Consider the following 20,823-nt stretch of genomic DNA (forward strand, 5'->3'; position numbering starts at 1 on the left):
GTACTCACAGCAATACACACAACGTGACAATGCGCTACGTACTCACAGCAATACACACAACGTGACAATGCGCTACGTACTAACAGTGATACACGCAGTGTGACAATGCGCTACGTACTAACAGCGATACACGCAACGTGACAATGCGCTACGTACTAACAGCGATACACGCAACGTGATAATGCGCTACGTACTCACAGCGATACACGCAACGTGACAATGCGCTACGTACTAACAGCGATACACGCAACGTGATAATGCGCTACGTACTCACAGCGATACACGCAACGTGACAATGCGCTACGTACTAACAGCGATACACGCAACGTGACAATGCGCTACGTACTAACAGCGATACACGCAACGTGACAATGCGCTACGTACTAACAGTGATACACGCAACGTGATAATGCGCTACACACTCACAGCGATACACACAGTGTAACAACGTGCTATGCACCCACAGCGATACACACAGTGTAACAACGTGCTATGCACCCACAGCGATACACACAACGTGAGTTACGTGCCATGTTACAAACATGCAGTGTCACGCAAGAAGGGTATATCATAGGAAGACATTGTGAACAGGGAATTTAAGAAGAGGCCGTTTATAATTATATCTGAAATTTTTAAATGGGAATATCTTATAATGAGGTAATTATCACAGTGAGGCAGTGACCTGTTATGATAGATAAAACTGAAACATTAAAACATTCTGTTCTACATTCACTAGAGCATGAGAATGCATGGCTATGTATAACAGGCTTACAACAATTGTATCACTAATTCAGCAGAGATGCAACGAAGATACATGGCAATGAATTGTCTCACCTGAGTGCATCAGCAAAATAAAGGTACTCTTTGATCTGGTCCGCAAATTGTTCCTCTTCCTCTAGCATGGCGTCGATTGATGCTGCGTACCTGTAGCACGCAAAACCCAACAACGCTTACCATCCAATAATGCAAACTCCAACAATGCTTACCATCCAATAATGCAAAACCCAACAATGCGTACCATCCAATAATGCAAAACCCAACAATGCTTACCATCCAATAATGCAAAATCAGGAGATTCCCCTGAAGCGCAACCGAGGACACTAATGAGGATATGAGGAAGGCGAGTTCCCGAACGCGACGCAGGGACATAATGAGACGGGGAGGAGTTCCTCGAACGCAGCAGGGACACAATGAAACGGGGAGGAGTTCTGAACGCACCAATGACACAATGCAGGACGGGGAGGAGTTCCTGAACCGCAGGGCCGCAGGACACAATGAGACGAGCGAGGAGATTCCCGTGAACGGCAACCACAGGACACAATGAGACGAGGAGGGTGAGTTCCTGAACACGGCACGCAGTGACAACCAATGAGACAGGGGAGGAGTTCTGAATGCACCAGGACAACAATAGAGATGAGGGAGGAGTTCCCTGAACGCACAGGACACAATGAGACGAGGAGGAGTTCCTGAACGCACCAGGACACAATGAGACGAGGAGGAGTTCCTGAACGCACCAAGGACAGCAATGAAACGGGGAGGAGGTTCCTGAACGCAACGGCAGGACACATGAGGACGAGGAGGAAGTTCCCGAACGCAAGCGCAACGAATCGAGGCCAGGAACAAATGAGGACAGACGGAGGAGTTGCCCTGAACGCACAACATGACACAACTGAAGAGCGGGCGAGGAGGTTCCGCCGAACCGCACCAGGACCAAGAGATGAGGCAGGAGTTGCCGAACAGCACCAGCGACAGGCAAATGAAGACGGAGGAGGAGTCCTGAAACGCAGCCCATGAACACCAATGAGCCACGAGAGGGTTCCTGAAACGCAACTCATGAACAATAAGCACGAGGCGTCTGCCACGTACCAGGACACCAATGAGACGAGGAGGAAGTTCCCGCGGAACGCACCATATTGACACAATGACGACGGGAGTTCCTGAACGTACAACAGCAGGACAAGGAGGCAACTGAGGACGGCGGGAGGCAGTGTGCCCACTGGAGACGCCAGACAGGGACAGCACGATAAGAGCGAGGCGTTCCTGAACGTACCAGGAAGCAATGAGACGAGGAGGAGTTCCGAACGCACCATGAACACAATGACGAAACGGGGAAGTGTCTAGACGTACCCAAAGAACAAATGAGCACGGGACGGAGTTCCCAGAACGCAGCCCAGGACACAATGCAGACGAGGCGGTTCCTCGAACGACACTGCAGCGAATCAAATGAGACGAGGAGGAGTTCCCGGCAGGAACAGGTACCATGACACAAGAGACGAGGCGTTCCTGAACGCACCAGGACACAATGAGGAGAGAGGGGATTCCGGAAGCGGCACGCATGAACACGAATAGAGACGGAGGAGGGAGTTCCGTGAACCACACCAGGACATAATGAGACGCAGGGAGGGGAGGTTGCTGAATGCACCAAGGCCACAATGAGAACGAGGAGGGAAGTTCCTGAATGCACCAGGACACAGATGAGACGAGGAGGCCGTTCGCGGAACCCAGGCGCCATGACACAAGAGTACGAAGGGAGGAGTTCGCCAAGAACCGTACCAGGACATGAATGAAGACGAAGGAGTTCACTGAACGCAGCGGGAGGGCCATGACACAATGAGACGAGGCGTTCCTGAACAGCACAACAGAACACCATGAACCGGGAGGGAGTTACCGCTGAAGCGCACCAGGACTATCATATGAAGTAGCGAAGCGTATGCCTGAACGCCACTCAGGACACAATGAGGACAAAGAGGTGAGTTCCCGAACGCACCATGCCCACAATGAGACGGGGAGGAGTTCCCAGAACTCGGCACCGAGATGACACAGATGAGACGAGGAGGAGTTCCCGAACGTACCAGGACATAATGAGGACGAGAGCGGAGGAGTTCCTGAACGCACGGCAAGGACAGCAGAATGAGAGGGGGAGGGAGTGGTGAACGCACAGCAGGACAGCGCCATATGAAACGGGGAAGGTAGTCCCTGAACGCTATGCTAAGCCGAAGGCCTGGGAGAGGGATCGGATCTGCTGCGACGGAGTGGGCGGGAGAAAGGAAGACAGGGCGCTCCACTGAGCTAACAAAAAGAGGGATGGAAACGGGGGAGGAGGTTCATTGGAAGCGCCGAGCTGACATCGCCATGAGACAAAGCAATGAGAACGGAAGAGGTGCGCTAAGATATTTGTTCCCGAAGCGCGACTGCGCAGGGGAACCACGACGCAGAGACTGAGATGCGATGGCAGGATCGAGCGAAAGGAGAGGTGAAGATAAGAAAGGAGAGGGGGTGTAGTCGTGACGAGAAGCAAGTAGACATAAGCAGGGGACTGCCAGAAGGGAAATGATCTTCCGAGGTAGGAAGAGGCGACGAGAACGTGCACAAGATTTGGTATCGTGCAGGAGAGATAGTGGGTTTACAGCGAGGGGAGGACCAAACGCGAAGATGGCAGGGGGAAGCAGGAAGAAGTCAGCAAATAAGGAGAAGGCGCAGGGGGAGGCGTGGGAGTATTCCACGGGGGGAGTGGGAGGGCGGTGGAGGAGAGAAGGAGAGAGAGGGAGAGGGGGGACAGGGCAGATCGGGACAAGAAGAACAAGGTGATGCAGAGAAAGAGGGGAGGGTGTGGGGGAGGTGTCCGGTGAAGGTGGACGCATAGGCAGATGCGACAGGCAATGGAGGAGGGGAGGAGTATCCTGAGTGGCACACGGGCTGAGCAAAACATAAGACAGGGACTTCGGGGGAGTTCGGCGTGAACGCAGAGGGGGAGCGGCGGGTAGGAGGCCACGGGAGAGGAGAGTGCGGAGGCGCATAGGGGGGGCTGACAGGAAGGCAGTAAGGAGAGGAAGAACTCAGACGGGGAGAGTGTGTCGCTAAGAACGGAGAAGGTCGAAGCTTCGGACGTGCACGAAGAGGGTAGACAGGCAAGCGAAACGAGGTGGACGAAGCTCAGGGGAAGGCGGATGGCGGCGACAGAGAAAATAGAGGGCGGTGAGGCGAGAGAAGATAGACGCAGAGGAGAAGCGAGTGGCAAGACACAAATTCGTGGTGTTGGTGAGTCGACGCGTGAGAGAGGGGGGAAAAGGTATGAGGCAGCGGCGAGTCGATCAGGCGCACACCTGCCTCGGCCGACTCAGCCGGATGCTGCTTGCTGGTGCAGTCGTCTGCACAGGCCTCCTGCGGCCGCAGCGATAATCTCCCTCCTATCCACACTGCCAGCGCTTGGCTTCCTTCTGCTCAGGTGTTCTGCGGCTGCCAAAACACGCCATGTCGTGCGAAGCAGCATTGATGAGGACAGATGCCCACGCGCCATGAACGCGTAGCGCCCGCTGCCAGCCGCACACGCACATGGCAGGTGTTAGTTTGAGGGAGTGAAGGGCGCATAGCGAATGAGCTGGAGGAGCGATGAAGTCCCGCGGAGCCAGGCAGAAGCGACCGCTCCCACTATAGAAAGAGCACCGCCAGAGACCCACGCTATCCTCAGGGACTCGCTTAAAATTTTCGCGGGGGAATCGACGTCCCCTGTAGCCGGCGAAACCGCGGTGATGCTTTTGCGGGATTTGTGTACCTGCTAGAGGAGGTCGAAGGGGCCTTGGAGAGAGCCCCCTTAAATGCGAAATAGATCCTCGATGAGCTTTCAGAAGAACTAGCAGGGAATTTACAGGGAATTTGATCGACCGGGAGTTTGATAAAGTTTTCTAATGATATGCAAAGAGCGGAGAGAAGAAAAACACCAGAACGAGAGGGTACGCCTTTGTTAAAGAAATCGTCCGGGGGTATGAACAGTACAAACTATCAAAGGAACCCCTTTTTTTTTAGGCAATTCTGGCCGGATTTGCGCGGGGGGGTGACGAAAAATAGCCTTTAACCAAGAGGAACGGCGCGATGGCGGTCGTGCTGCCGACCTGCGGAAGTGGGGCCCGGGCACGTGTCATTGAAGAACTAACGTGCCCGACAGGCTTGTATAAGCAGAGTAGGAGGGACATGATTCAACCGGAACACTGGCGGCCGAGCGGGAGCGGCGAAGAGGTGGGCCGTTACGGCCGGGTAATAAGGGCAGCGTCCCCGTGGCACTCAGGGTCCGACGACGACTGCCGTATATTGACACCTGCACCGGTAGAACAGCAAACTAACGGTTCACAACTTGCAGTTTACTACAATCTTGCCAGCGCGCCCAGTCAGAACGCACCAGCTTGTAATTTTTAAAGGAGTTGCTGAGCCGAGGGGCGAGCCAAATGCTTCTGCAGGTACAGGCTGAGGCCGGGAACAATTTTTTCTCGGGTCGAAAGAGGATACCGAGGCAGGTGATGCGAGCGTCAGGGTGTGAGCGAGATAGCCAAGGATCTGGACGGAGATGGACGAGAATTCAACCGGGACGGACTCGACACAGAGGTGATGGGACACCGAGTTATGGCGTGCGGGAAGAGCCCTGCAAGATCCAGAGTGGCTTCAGAGCCTGGATGAGCCGTGTTCCGGCGCTCCGCTGACCCTTGCATGCTGAGGTGCTCCTCCGCTCATTCTCTGACAGACTCAAACTGCAAGCAGCTCGTGGCTGCTGCACACCGTCTGCATGTCCCAAGCCGAACGTGACAAAGCGCTTAGGCAGCACTCCACAGGAAGATACAGACCGAGTGTAAGACAACCGTGCTAGGTGGGACTACGGCACAACAAAAATGGGAAGAGAGAGAGAGAGAGAGAAGGGGGAAGGAGAGAAAGAGAAAGAGAGTGAGAGAGAAAGAAAAAATAGGAAGAGAAACGTTGAAGGGTAAGAGAGGAAAGCGGTGAATTCGTCCGAGTTGCTGTATCAATTACTTGCTCTGTATAAGGTCACAGTTTGTAAAAGCCCTAAAAAATGCTCATATTAATCAGTGCAGGAAATAATGCATGTGTTTGGGAAGACACTTAAATCACAGCAATGGCCGATTAAATTACACAATGGAACTAATTAGGCAAAGCAGTCTTGTAAACTAGGAACACGCACTCTGATTCATGTATTTGTTACTGCAACGTAACCTCTAAGCACCGCAATAGTACAACAGCGCATGTAAAAGTATCAGCTGATGACCTCTGGTGTTTTTTTTAAGAACTTGCGAGTTACGCTAGTTTGACCTGTATTAAAAACAATAAAATTAAAAAAACTTCCAACACAACTTTTGTTATTCTGTTACGATTCTGATTTCTTTATATATTTTTTCGTTGTATACATCTTTTTACACGCACGTGAAATTCGTCAACGAAAAGGTTGACCAACTGAATTGTAAAGGAAAATATAAAACACATTTATGCACACTGAATTTATGTACTGTCAACACACACATATATATATATATAGAGAGAGAGAGGTATGACATGCTCCCCGATACACGCATTCGGAGTAAGTATGCAGTAATGCGACACATCCAGCAATAATTTGGCGTTAGCTTGCATTTCAAGCCCAATCCTACATATATATAAGATATCTATATAAATATTAGTATATTTACGAAGCGCATAATTTTCAATATCCACTTGCAGCAAGTTGAGCATTTAGTTTCAAGCCTAAATACTTGCAAATTATGGACACTTTTTAACCCATTAACCATACAGCAGTTGCAAATCTGTGTTTTCCCAATGACAATGTTTTGCATGATATGGAAGTAAGGTCATCATTTTTACAGAGTATTTATGGGGGTGCAACTTCAAAACTAATATAATTTACACCTTAACAATGCTGGTATAACTAATTGTGTTAATGTGTATCCATTTTAGATCATAATCACCAAACTATTTGTCCTAATAACTTGCAACTGCCTTTAACACACAGAATGTTCATACAAATTGTACAACACAGACGAATATCGTTTAAAATTCGACTGCAAAATTACAAGAGGGATTTGTGTCATTGACAACTAACCAGAGCAGTGAATACAAGTGTTCATGCAGCATTACGCATCGAGGGTGGTGCGCACTCTGGTCCGCCTACAGAAGACGTGTGGTAACGAAAGCATTTGTTATACATCTCCTTTCTTTAGCTTGTTTAAACTAGCACACCTAGGCACGCCTAAGCGTTAGAGTAGCGGACATTGAGAGCTCAGCTTAAGACCTCGTGTTAGGGTAAAACTTGAAGGTAATATTTAAAAGTATGCTCTAGCACATATTTCACGTGATCCACGAGTCTGCCACTCGCACGCAATTCTGCGATGCACAGAGCACATTTATATGACACGAGTTTATATTCTGGAAACAGTTCCATCTTCCATCTTCCATTCCCCAATCATTACTGATCTTGCGAATTTGAGCTATAGCAAACGAATTGGATGTAGTAACTAATGCAGTTACAGCTTTCGAGGCAAACTTCTACTGAAAGATCGTACTTTGATATAATAATTGTCCCACCACTTCACAATGATTCACAAGACACATGCGTATTGCAGCAAATCATGGGTCCAGTTAAGCAGGGCTGTGAGCCCATTATAGATAGGTACTTCGTGCAATTTTCTTGTACATCGTGGCTCACAACAGAATACAACAGAATACAGAAGCAGTTTGTACCCGAATGCACCTTCATGCTTTATCATACCCTCATCCATGCATATATCTAGATCCTTTCAAAGCTGCCCTTTGCATTGCTCCAAATCTGGATACCCTAGAACAAAATAAAGAAAGTAGAATAATTTAAGCATACAGGGTAGATTGATTAATTTTCGTTGTAAAAGACTTGTTGTAAAACAGTTGTTACACACTGCCATCTGTTGGCAGAAAAATGCAGCAAAACGTGTTCAACGAACCTTCTTGCACAGCTTGATCTGCAGTTCGACGTAGGAGCTCAGAATGTCCCTGATGTCCTTTGACTTCTGCTGCTTAAACCTTTCAATGTCTCGTAGAGCATCCTGGGTGAAATCACTGCAAACGCACCAGGACACAATGAGACGAGGCGTTGCCGAACGTACCAGGACACAATGAGACGGGGAGGAGTTCCCGAACGCACCATGACACAATGAGACGGGGAGGAGTTCCTGAACGCACCATGACACAATGAGACGGGGAGGATTCCTGAACGTAACCATGACACAATGAGACGGGAATTCCCGAACGTAATCATGACCAATGAGACGGGAGTTCCGGAACGCACCAGGACACAATGAGACGAGGAGGTTCCTTAAGGCGTACCATAACACAATGAACGGCGGATTCCCGAACGTAAACCAGACAGCAATGAGACGGGGAAAGTCCGCAGGAACGCACCATGAACAAATGAAGACGAGGAGGAGTTCCCGAACGTACAGGAACACAATGAGACGGGGAGGAGTTCCCGAACGCACCAAGGACAACAATGAAGAACGGGGAGTTCCTGAACGTACCATAACACAATGAGACGGGGAATTCCCGAACGTACCAAATGACACAATGAGAGCGGGGAGTTCCCTGAACGCCACGCATGACACAATGAGAATCGAGGAGTTCCTGAACTACCCATGACACAATGAGACAGGGGAGGAGTTCCTGAACGCACGGCAGACATAATGAGACGGGGAGGAGTTCCTGAACGTAACCATGAACACAATGAATGGGGAACGGAGTTCCTGAAACTGCACCAGGGACATAATGAGACGGGGAGGAAGTTGCCTGAACGTACCATGACACAATGAGACGAGGAGGAGTTCCTGAACGCACCAGGACACAATGAGACAAGGAGGAGTTCCTGAACGCACCAGGACACAATGAGACGAGGAGGAGTTCCTGAACGCACCAGGACACAATGAGATGAGGAGTTCCTGAATGCATCAGGACACAATGAGACGAGGGAGGAGTCCTGAACACACCAGGACATAATAAGATGGGGAGTTCCCGAACGTACCAGAACATAATGAGACGAGGAGGTGTTCCAGAACGAGAATCAACTTCACGCACGAGATGTAACGCCGACGCGCTCGCTGGCAAACACAATCGTGTTTCGTCGACGCGACCTCGATCCGCACACGCCTCGGCCGACTCACCGGATGCTCTTGCTGCCCCGCAAAACGTCCACAGCCTCCTCGGCCGCGATAATCTCCTCCTCCACCTGCTGCAGCTTGGCTTCCTTCTGCTCAGGTGTTTCTGCGCTGCCAAACACCTGCCGTGGCGAAGCGCTCTGATGAGTGACATTGCCCCGCCATGACACTGGCGTGCCCGGCCCGCCCCACCATGTTATATTAGGGTTAGCGCATATTATGCTCTGTTCCTTCCGCTTTGAAAGCACCCCCCTATCTCAGGACTGCTATAAAATTTCCGATTCCGCCCTCTTCGCGAGGCGCTTTTTGCGGGTTTTCCCTGCCTTTGGAGACCCCTTAAAGTCGCGAAAATAAATTCCTAGAATGAGCTTTCAAGAACTGAGCAGGAATTTCAGGAATTTGAATCCCGGGGAGTTTGTAAAGTTTTCTATATATTAAGATGAAAAGCGAGAGGAAAACACTTCACCACCCTTTTTAAAAGAAATCTCCGGTGAACAAGTCAAATACATCCCCTTTTTTTTACAATTCCTTGGCCGGATTTTGTCGCTTGCGAAAAATACCCCTTTCAGAGATTTTGGGAATCGCGCATGCGCGCTCCTCCGACATCGGAGTGGGGGGCCCGCACGTGTGTCATTGAGAACACGTCCCTGACACTTTATCAGTCAAGTATGGAGGACATGTGTACCAACATTTCCCGCAATGTAAGGACACGTCCCTGGCAATCAGGTCGACGACGACCCGTTAATATTGACACTCCACACAACACGTTCACTGGTCAGTTACTCACTTGCACAGCGCCAGTCCGAAACCACAGCGTATGCTGAGCCCGTGGGCTGAGGCCTAAATGCTCTCAGGTACAAACAATTTTTTTCTCTCAAAAGATACCGAGGCAGGCGATCGCTCAGTTGGCGAGCTACAGGACTGACGATGGATCATACCTTGCTTCGGATGCCGCCGATCCAAGTGGCCTTGCCCTGGATGAGCCGTTCCAGAAAGGAGGGCTCCTAAGACCGCTTTCATGGCCGAGGTGCTCCTCCGCTCTCTCCAACTCAAACTGCAGCAGCTCGTGCTTCCTGCACACCGTCCTGCAATGTACCAAGCAACGTGACAATGCGCTAACACACTCACAGCGATACAGCACAGTGTAAGCAACTGTGCTATGCAACCGCACGAGCGATACACACAGTGTAAGCAACGTGCTATGCAAGCCCACAGGCGGTACACACAACTGAGTACGTGGCATGTAACAAACATGCAGTGTTCAGTGCGCAAAGAAGGGTATATCATAGGAAGACATTGTGAAACAGGGAATCGCTAGCCGGCATGAAAGTGTTAATTTAAGAAGAGGCCGTTTATAATTATATCTGAAATTTTTAAATGGGAATATCTTATAATGAGGTAATTATCACAGTAAGGCAGTGACCTGTAATGATAGCAAAACTGAAACATTCTGTTCTACATCTACTAGAGCATGAGATGCATGGGCTATGTATAACAGGCCTTACACACATTGTATCACTAAATTCAGCAGAGATGCAAGCGAAGATACATGGCAATGAAATTGTCTCACCTGTAGTGCAATCAGCCAATAATAAAGGTACCTTGGATCTGGTCCGCAAATTGTTCTCTTCGCTCAGCATGGGCGTCGAATGAATGCTGACCGTACACTGTAGCACGCAAAACCCAACAATGCTATACCATCCAAATAATCGCAAATCCAACAATGCTTACACATCCAATAATGCAAAACCCAACAATGCTTACCATCCAATAAGCAAACCCAACAATTGCTTTACCATCCAATAATGCAAAACGCCAACCATGCCTTACCATCCAATAAGCAAACCCAACAAGCTTACCATCCAATAATGCAAAACCCAACAATGGCTACCCATCCAATAAATGCAAAACCCAACAATGCTTACCATCCAATAATGCAAAACCCAACAATGCTTACCATCCAATAATGCAAAACCCAACAAATGCTTGACGCATTCCAATAATGGGCAAAAAACCCAACAATGCTTACGCATCCAATAATGCAGAAAACCCAACAGATGGCTTACCATCCAATAATGCAAAAACCCACAAGCTTACCGATCCAATAAGGCAAAACCCAACAAGCTTACCATCCAATAAATGCAATAACGCCAACACGGCGCTTACCATCCACAAATGTTTCATCGCAAATAATGCAAAACCCAACAATGCTTAACCAATCCAATAATCACAAACTCCAACACTGCTTACTAAATCCAATAACCATGAAAATGTGCATAGTGTAGTTAATAACGAGCATAAATACTGGCATTAGTGTCGAGAATGCACTCACAACGTCCATGTTAGTGTCGCTAGCACTCCTGAAGGCCGTCACCCATGCTCATTCTCAATCGGCGCCTCATTCCGCTGAATACGCGGGCCATAGTTGGCGTGAACCTGTGTGGCACTCGCGTACAGAAGTGTCAAACCAGTTTTCTGCAAAAAATTATATTAATGAGTGAGTCACACGAATAGTTTTGCATAACCATATATTATCATTAATTAAATGCTTAATAGATTTAAAATAGCAGGTTGTCCATGACCAATGGAGTTATAATATGAGGCAATACATATGCAATGACTGACTATGTTCATCGTTAGGAGTAGCATGCACACCATCGACAACATCACTGAAGCATGTTTTTTCTTTATTAATACAACACTCTGATAAGACAAACTTACAGATAGGAAAATATCTTAATCAAACAAGAGCCCATGAGAGCGTCTGGGCTCATTCTGAGGTTCTGTTGCTAACGGGTTAGTAAAGACGTAACATTTAAGTCGTGCGTAGTGACACATCCGCGCGTTTGTTAGGCGCAAGATATGCAGATACGGCAGTTGCGGTAGCATATCATTCAGGCAACCTTCTGCATAATTGCAATACGTCTCCCCAAATCCGCATTGGTTGATACAAAGTCGGCGTGCCTGAAAACTCCTGTTTTATGTGCATTGTACTGCCTAACCTAACCCTATTAAAATTAAAAAATTAATATTGTTGTAGAAATTAATTTGTTGTAATTGAAATTGTTGTAAAATTATTTGTTGTTATGAAACCTGTTTGTAAGAAATTATTTGTCTGTTATGGAAATGTTGTACGAGTAAATCATAGCAAATATATTGGTCCTTAATTGGAAAGGAAAAATTGAGGTTCTCGCAGAATTATGGATGTGCCATGATATGAAGCAACACTGGACATCAATTGAGGCAGTTCAGGAATGCCATGTACGCCTCGCGCTTAAAGGGTCCAAGAAGGTTATTCCGACACTTACTCTTCGCACGTCAGTGAAAAGCAATTTCATGGTCCTATCAAATAAATGCCAAAAACATGGTAAGTCACTCGCTGAAACAAAAAAAAAGTTTTTCAATCGCTCCTCAGACCATAGTCCTCAAAAAATGTTTAAATCTGACCTGTGGGCCCCCATATGACTTTGACGCTGTGACCCCAATTTCGGCACAGTGATGGCATTTTCCTACCATCGGATGCTATACACCGGACGTATCAAGATGAGCCCTAGGTCAAGCCGCTTAGAATTTGTGCCGCAGATTTTGCATTTCCCGTTCCTATATAACGGGTTAAGTTAAGGAGGGGAATGTTCCCCCCCGGTCGACCACTTATATAGCAGCGTCTTCGTGTCTCTAATGACCTTTGAACTCTTTGCACCCCCAAGAGTCATTAAACTCGGGAACATCACCAACCCGTTTTCTCGAACTACCGATCGAGGATTACCCCAACCATAGCGTCGCCGACTATTCGGAATACGCCGGGACGTCGAGTCCACGTATCCTTAGAATATATAAGTGCCGACGATATCCGTGTGTGATCGGATCCCGCAGGCGGCAACGCACGCAAAACGCACGCACCGTCGACGCACGAGCGGAGCGGACAATCCATTGCACTTAACTACAGAGGCTGCAACTCTGACTACGTCGCGAAATATGAAGCTAGCGAGATCACAACAGAGGCTCTTGATTAAAGGAAATAAAAAGGTTCCATTAATTTCTGGTACTTACATGCATCTGAATATGCTGGGTGAGAAACTATTGCCGTGATGTTTCTCGCCTCCAGCTCTCGCACCAGTAAGTTTCTTTCTTATCTTTTCCAATCAATTAAGGTAAGGAGGAAAATGCCAAAGTTGCGGACTAGTCTGAACATGCAAGAAAACAAACGACGTTAACAATTCGACTGATGTACGACCGCACACGAAAGTGAAAGCAATGGACACCGACGATTTATGATAAAGGATTCCTCAAATAAGTGAGAAACATAAAAGTCTACAGCGTAGGCACTGCGATACTATGAAAGAACAGAGTGAGAGGCCGATCATTCTTTACACTGCCTAGTCAGTCAAATAAAACTGGCAGAGTAAAGAAAATTAACAATTTTGAGCAATCGAAGCGAGAGTCCAATGCCGCGCAGCGCCCATTATCGAAGCGCCTTCCAAAAAGACGGAGAGGTCCAACCAGGTCAAAGTCAGAGGGGATGGCAACAAGAGTGCGCGGCGAGTCAATGGAGATTAAATATTAAATAAAGATTATTTAAAGCCCAATACAATTTAATTGTCATGTGCTTTAGCAATGCGGTGCATGTAGCTGTCAAACACTAATTGTCGTTTGTGAGGATTAACCGCGTGAGGCAAAGAGAATACAGATTTCTACGAGGCATGTGCTCTAGACAGAACTAGGTAAAGTATGGCAGAATTTTTCGAGCGTCACACGGACTAACTGGCATAACGTCAATCAGGGAGTCCGAAACAGTAAATCTGGAGTATTTGTACTCTCGACTTCGTCTCGCAGTTCGAAATTTGACCTGCACTCTGCTGAAACACTGAATATTCACTTGCAGCTGACTATGTCTTAATAAATAAATGTAAGTAGGGACTACTAGAAATAAGTAAGCCAATCTACCCTCTCAGGGCTCAAACACTCGACGGAATAACGCAGTGATTACCGTGGGATAGAAACACATTATATCACAAATGCCACCAATTATCTTCCTAGTAATGTTACCCTATCACTAACCCCGGAGCGGGTGTTGAAATAATTAATCCAGGTGGACATTATGCGACCATGTGAGACTCGGCCTTCCTATCAGTTGAAACTGTCTCACATAGGGCCCAATGATTGGATATTTCTAATAAACACGATCGACAAACATTGAGCACAATCACGATGATAAACTGGTTAATTACCACCTAAATAGATGGTTTCTTTATCCACATGAACTTAACCAAGATGATAAACACTTTACAGTTTTGAATCATTGTGAGTGCAAGCACATCTGATGAGCTATATTGTCACGCCTTATCAACAGTCGTTGCTAGTATATAATAACTCAACATTTGTACTAGGTATTTTTAAATCAAACCACTGTAATGATGTCACGACACTTACAAGTCTCTCAGAAACAATTAATTGATGATAACAGACACACTTATTGAACATACAACACTAAACTACCATGAGATTATATAAATTACACGTTTAGTTCACTAGTTTAATACACCATATTTTTATGAGCTAAACCACTCTGATATTTTATATATAAGGTGCTACATCTAACATGGCGAAATTACCGACACATCTCTAATTATACTACCATCGCCAAACACTTTTAAAAGTAATTTAAGGCAGGAGCCGGATTCTTATGAGTCTACACATATCACTGAGACAAGAGAGTAAAGTGGAGGAATTCTTTAATTGCGTGGCGTAGAGAGAGCATGAGAAATTTTCTATCAGGTGCCTCTTAGACCTCAAGAATATGATGGAATTTCAAGGCTGACTAATAAATGAAGCCCCACAAAGTCGATACTCATTAACAGCCATAATAAAGAGCTTACACCACTGTTCGGCTGCAGTAACAGCTTCTATCTGTCCGCAATCCCTTGAAGAACCTATAGCAAAAGATGCAAAAGACTCAGTAAATGACACCGAAAACTTTTAAAAAATGTTGTGTATAACCGTATAGCTATGGTACTTGTTCTTTGCGCAAGAAGTAGACCCTGCGAGATAAATCAAAAGATAACCCGCCATAATAAAACAAAATTGTTTGTTTTGCTCTCGACCCCAATCCAGACGTACCGCGAAAAAAGCGCCCAGACTAGACGCCTCTATGGCTCCCTTGTTTGAATTAGAATATTTCCTACTGTAAAGTTTTGTTTCAGTGTATAATAAGAACAGAAATGCTTCAGATGAATGTGGATGGTGGCAGCTACCTAAACGATAGGACATATCAAAGTCATGCAATAAATATTTGCTCAGTTAAAACAGTCAATGGAAATCCTGCTATTTATAATATTAAGCATTTAAATCAATGTAATAATGGTTATGCACCTATCGTGTGACCACTCTAATATAATATTTTGGCAGAACGGTTGAGAACACTTTGTACGGAGTGCAACAAGGTCACGCCAACTATGGCCGCGTATCAATGCGAATGGAGCGCGATTGAGAATGAGATGGTGACGGCCTTTCAGTATGCAGGACACTACATGGAGTGTGAGCCAATACTCGCACTAATGCAGTTGTTTAAAATAGTCGAGTATTAACTACACTAGTGCAGCATTTCATGCGTTATTGAAGTAAGCAGTGTATGGAGTTTGTGTTATTGAGGTAAGCATTCTTTGGGTATTTGCATATTGGAGGTAAACATTGTTGGATGGTAAGCAGGTTTTGGGTTTTGCATATTGGATGGTAAGACATTGTGGGTTTTGCAATTATTAGGATGGTAAGCAATTGTTGAGTTTGCATTATTGGATGGTAAGCTATTGTTGGTTTGCATTAATTGGATGTAAGCATTGGTGGGTTTGCATATTGGATGTAAGCATTTTGGGTTTTCACTTAATTGGTGGTAAGCATTGTTGGGTATTTGCATTAATTGGATGTAGCATTGGTTGGGTTTTGCATATATTGGATGGATAAGCATTGTTGGGTTTATGCATATTGTGATGGTAAAGTCATTGTTGGGTTTTGCAAATTATTGATGGTAATCCATATGTTGGTTTGCAGTTATTTGTGTAAGCATTGTTGGGTTTTGCATTATTGGATGGTAAAGATTGTTGGGTTGTTGCATTATTGGATGTAAGCATTGATTGGTTTGCATATGGTGGTAACGCAATTGATTGGGTTTTGCGTGCTACAGGTACGCAGGCATCAAATCGACGCCAATGCTAGAGGAAGAGGGGTAACAATTTGCGGAACCAATTCAAAGAGTAACTTTAATTAGCTGATGCACTCAGGTGAGACAATTCTTGCCATGTAAATCATCGTTGCATCTCGCTGAATCATAGTAATACAATTGTGTAAGCCTGTATAGCATGCGAGTCATGCATCTAGAATGTATGAGACAGATGTTTCGTTTTTGCTATCATTAAGGGTCACTGCCTCACATGTGAGTATCCTCATTAATAATAGATATTCCCATTAAAAATTTAGAATATAATTATAAACGGCCTTTCTATAATTAACACTATGCCGCTAGCAGAATCCCGTTTCACATATGTCTTCTTGATTACCTTTCTTGCACGTGGCACACTGCATGATTATGTAAACCATGGCACGTACTCACGGATATGTGTAACCGCTGTGGGTGCATAGGCAGCGTTGTTACACTGTGTTATCGCTGTGGTGCATAGGCACTTGCTTTACCGCGCTGGCTGATAGTATCCGCGGCTGTGTTGATGTAGCGCAGTTGTCAGTTGCCGTTGGATACATTAGCAGGGGACGGTCGTGCAGGAAGCACGAGCTGCTGCAGTTTGAGTGAGAGCGGAGGAGCACCTCGGCATGAGGGTCAGGCGGGAACGGCTCATCCAGGCAAGGCCACTTGATCGACGCAATCACGAAAGCAAGGTATGATCCATATGTCAGTCCATGTAGCCTCGCCAACTGAGGCGAACATCGCACTGCCTCGGTATCTTTTGAAGAGAAAAAAATTGTTTGTATACCTGAGAAGCATTTAGGCTCAGCCCCACGCTCAGCATACGCTGTGGTTTCGACTGGCGCGTGCAAGTGTAGTAACTGCAGTGAACCGTAGTTTGTGTGAGTGTCAATATACGGGTCGTCGTCGACCTGAGTGCCAGGGGACGTGTCCTTATTGACGGGAGTGTTGGTAATCATGTCCTCCATATTGCTATAAAGTGTCAGGGCACGTGTTCCATATGACACACTGTGCGCCCGGCCCCCCACTCCGAGGTCCGGAGGGACCGATCGCGGTTCCCAAAAATCTCCGGTAATAGGGGTAGTTTTTCCGCGCGACAAATCGGCCGCAAGAATTAGTAAAAAAGGGTGTATTTAGACTATTTACCACCGGAGATTTTCTTTAAAAGGGGGTGTTTTTTCCTCTCGCTCTTCTCTTGATACATAAAATACATATCAAATCCCGGGATCAATTCCTGAAATTCCTGCTAGTTTTGAAAGCTCATTCAGGATTATTATCCGATTAAGGGTCCTCCAAAGGCAGAAAAAACACCGCAAAACCGCGAAAAGGGGATTACCGAAATTTTAGCAGTCCTGAGATAAGGGGGTGCTTTCAAAGGGAGGAACGTAGCATATATGCGTACTAAATAACACTGAGGGGGGGCCCGCGGCACAGCGTGTCATGGCGGGGCATGTCCTCATCGATGCGCTTCGCACGCTGGTGTTGCAGCGAGAAACACCTGACAGAAGGAGCCAGCTGCACAGGTGGAGAGGAGATTATCGGACGAGATACAATTGTTTAATTGATACTTTCCCATTTCTTTTTTTGTTTACAAGATTTGTATATCGCAAAATCGCCTGCAACAAGTACAAAAGACGTGTCAAAGTCCGATTTACGAGTATGATAATCTGACCCCGAGGCGTGGAAAGCAAATAGCAAGACACACTTGCAAGCAAAATAAAAGCTGAACGTTCCCACGAGCACAGGGTCCAGAGTACCCGGAAGAATCAGTCGGAACACCATGCTAAATTTTTGTTATAAATAAAAAATCCTCCAAAAGAACAAGAAGGAAAGAGGACAAAAAGCGCGTGAGCCTAACCGGACCTCCAAGCTGTTCAGCCTGGTCAGTGATAAAAGCTATAAGCTTTAAAGGAGTTTTCTTTGTTTGAATTGATAGGCTAGGACCTTGCTCGCGACCTAGAGTGATATAATCAACTACTCAACGCATTCGCTCCTTTATTTACTTGTGAGTACGTAGCGTGACGTTCCGAATGACAACGAGTAACACACTGGTTATCCTACTCACAAAACAATCTTTACCGTTAAGCTTGGTAAACCTTGTGGTCCTATGCTGACCGATGGTCGTTCCTCAGAACTCCTCTCTAACGGCTATCCTCCTTGCAGCTGAGATCAAGTCGCATACGAGTGTATACAGGGAACCCCATCATCGATCAGTTTCCTTGTTCCTGACAGTTGCGTTAGATGGTGGGAGATACAGCCGCAACATGCGACTACTCGTTCTGCTGCACGAGCTATAATACCGTGATGACGCACGTCCAATTTCCCAGCAATGCATTTACGGTGAGCGACTGCCTCCATCAAGGAACACCATGTTCACTCCATCCAAATGTTAACATTGACATTGCCCATCGGTGCTAGGTCATAGCCCCTCTTCCACCCAGGACCGAACTCTCACAAATCCATGCACCCGCTCCCGCGCCGTGCCATTGGCGTGTTGTAAGCGTCTGCCAACGGCAAACACATACACACATGAACACACACGCGACACACTCACCCCGACTACCGTCACAAACCTGTCAACGCACTGCGATCCACAACACTACAGCAGCCCACGCAATACACATCCACAAGCTGCCACCTGCTAAACGACGCCTCTCTCCCCTGTCTTTTCGAATCTGGAATAGGTTCAGGTCAAAACTTATCGCGTTGGGACCAATCTCGTGCTCTCAATGAGGAAGGTTGCCTGTAAAGCGGCACAAAATTAAAAATTAGGCCCACCGTTAAGCGCCCTACATAAACTTCAATAAACATGTCTTCGCGAGTAGCTCTACGTTCAGGTGTGGCTGAAACGAGGATATGAAGATGCACATCTCCCCCCAATCTGCAAATTTGCTATATTATCTATACATTAAACAAGACAACATCAAGTAGTTTCTTGAAAATTGATATCGTAACAATATTTTCCTTACGGATGATATTTGTGAAACATTTGTGTGCCATGTTTTAATTTAACCACAGTCAAGTCTAGCTGACGGAACTAAATCGTATCCTGACAATCTTTAGCCTGATAAGTATCTGTTCTCAAATCTACTGAGTGCGTTTCGGTAGAAAACAATCTCCAACACACACCGTCACTCCAATTTTGGACGATCTTATGGATAAATCGTAGTGTTTTCCGTGGACATTAATTCTTATGACTATGTGCTCACTGTAACCCGGTCTCATTGCTTCCAGCAAATGTGTTGAACTGTGTTATCAAAGCGATCGGAACTCCCGTCTCATTGTGTCTGGTGCGTTCGGGACTCTCCGTCTCTTGTGATTCGGGAACTCCATCGTTGAGTCATGTCGTTCGGGCCATTGTACGTCGGCGATTGAGATCGTCTCACTGTCTGGACTCCCATTATGTCTGGTACGTTCATCTTTATTTACTCTCGAGTCATGGTGCTATCGGACCACTCCCTCTCAGTTGTGCGTCCTGGACGTTTCAGGACTCCTCCCGTCTTCACTTGTGTCATGGTGCGTTCCGGAACTCCTCCCCGTCTCATTGTGCTCTGGTACGTTCGCGCACCCTCGCCTCATTGTTCGCTGGTGCGTTTGCAGTGATTCACCCACGGATGCTCTACGAGAACCATTGAAAGGTTTAAGCAGCAGAGTCAAAAGGATCATCAGGGACATTTCTGACTCCTACGTTCGAACTGGGCCAAGTGAATCAAGCTGTGGCAAGGAAAGGAGTTCGTATAGTATGTGTGAAAATCCACACGGGTTTTGCCAATGTCACAGCCAATGTATAAATAGTGTGCACACACAGAATACTAGCGCAATTGTGTGAAAAATACGAACTATGTTTTTTTATCTTTTGACCATTAGATAACACACCAAAACTGAAAAGATATCCTATGTAGACAAGAAGGACTGAGAGAGAGCTAAAAAAATTTGTCTTGATATCTGACTGTGGGAATAGACTTCTTATTTGGCTGAAAATCCATCCCAGCTCCTGATAGATTGCCTACTACAATGGCGTAGATAATTTGCACAAGATTTAAAAAGGTCACTGATACGGCATATAGTACATGTCTCTACTAAATTTGTTTCTAGGGTATCACAGAACTTTGGGCAGAATAGCGCAAAGCACGCACGACCACACTATGTCGAGCACACGTGAAATTAATGTCGAGTCGGCAATGTAATTGGCAATATAATATGCATAGAGTTCAGTGTAAGGTGTATTAGGTATAACAACTGCTATGTATATTAGCAGGTTTCGAGCAGCATCATCGACATATACATATGCAGGATCAAATCTCACTGCAGTGCATCTGTACTCACTTGCTGTTCAGGATCTGATATGTGATGATACCAAAGACGTTTTCAAGAAAGCTAGAGAAACTTAATTTCGCTAGACATTGGTATAAATATATAATATATTATATATATATAGAGAAGAGAGAGAGAGAGAGGAGAGCGAGTTTGAGTAGGGATAAGGAGCAGAGATGAGAGAGAGGAAGAAGATTTTATACGAAATAGGATTGCACCCTGATGTGAAAGTCATTGTGGAGAGTGTGGACATTAATATCAAAGTGACAGAAGTACTTCCAGTAGAAGTTTTCGAGCTGTAGAACCGTAGCAATTAGTTAAGAATCATTGCCAAGTTTGCCGAAATAAGCTCCAAAATTCCGC

At 46.2% G+C, this 20,823-nt stretch overlaps 2 protein-coding genes across 2 annotated transcripts in view; one reads left to right on the forward strand and one right to left on the reverse strand.

Annotated features, from left to right (window-relative positions):
- Positions 1-1,324, forward strand: part of LOC106809076 (proteasome subunit alpha type-2-like) — a 3,493-nt gene extending 2,169 nt beyond the window's left edge. The window contains exon 4 of the mRNA XM_014812025.1: positions 1,164-1,324. Coding sequence (XP_014667511.1) covers positions 1,164-1,324 — 161 coding nt within the window. The remainder of the gene's footprint in view (positions 1-1,163) is intronic.
- Positions 1,325-6,057: 4,733 nt separating this feature from the next.
- The window catches only part of LOC106809077 (sorting nexin-4-like), a 27,259-nt gene continuing 12,493 nt past the window's right edge, over positions 6,058-20,823 (reverse strand). Inside the window, exons 9-15 of the mRNA XM_014812027.1 lie at positions 16,934-17,118; positions 14,831-14,884; positions 10,529-10,586; positions 9,893-10,042; positions 8,961-9,092; positions 7,752-7,866; positions 6,058-7,609 (exon numbers count right to left, since the gene is read on the reverse strand). Coding sequence (XP_014667513.1) covers positions 7,562-7,609; positions 7,752-7,866; positions 8,961-9,092; positions 9,893-10,042; positions 10,529-10,586; positions 14,831-14,884; positions 16,934-17,118 — 742 coding nt within the window. The 3' untranslated portion in view covers positions 6,058-7,561. The remainder of the gene's footprint in view (positions 7,610-7,751; positions 7,867-8,960; positions 9,093-9,892; positions 10,043-10,528; positions 10,587-14,830; positions 14,885-16,933; positions 17,119-20,823) is intronic.

Source organism: Priapulus caudatus, unplaced genomic scaffold (genome assembly GCF_000485595.1).
Source record: "Priapulus caudatus unplaced genomic scaffold, Priapulus_caudatus-5.0.1 Scaffold326, whole genome shotgun sequence".
Lineage (NCBI taxonomy): Eukaryota > Metazoa > Priapulida > Priapulimorpha > Priapulimorphida > Priapulidae > Priapulus > Priapulus caudatus.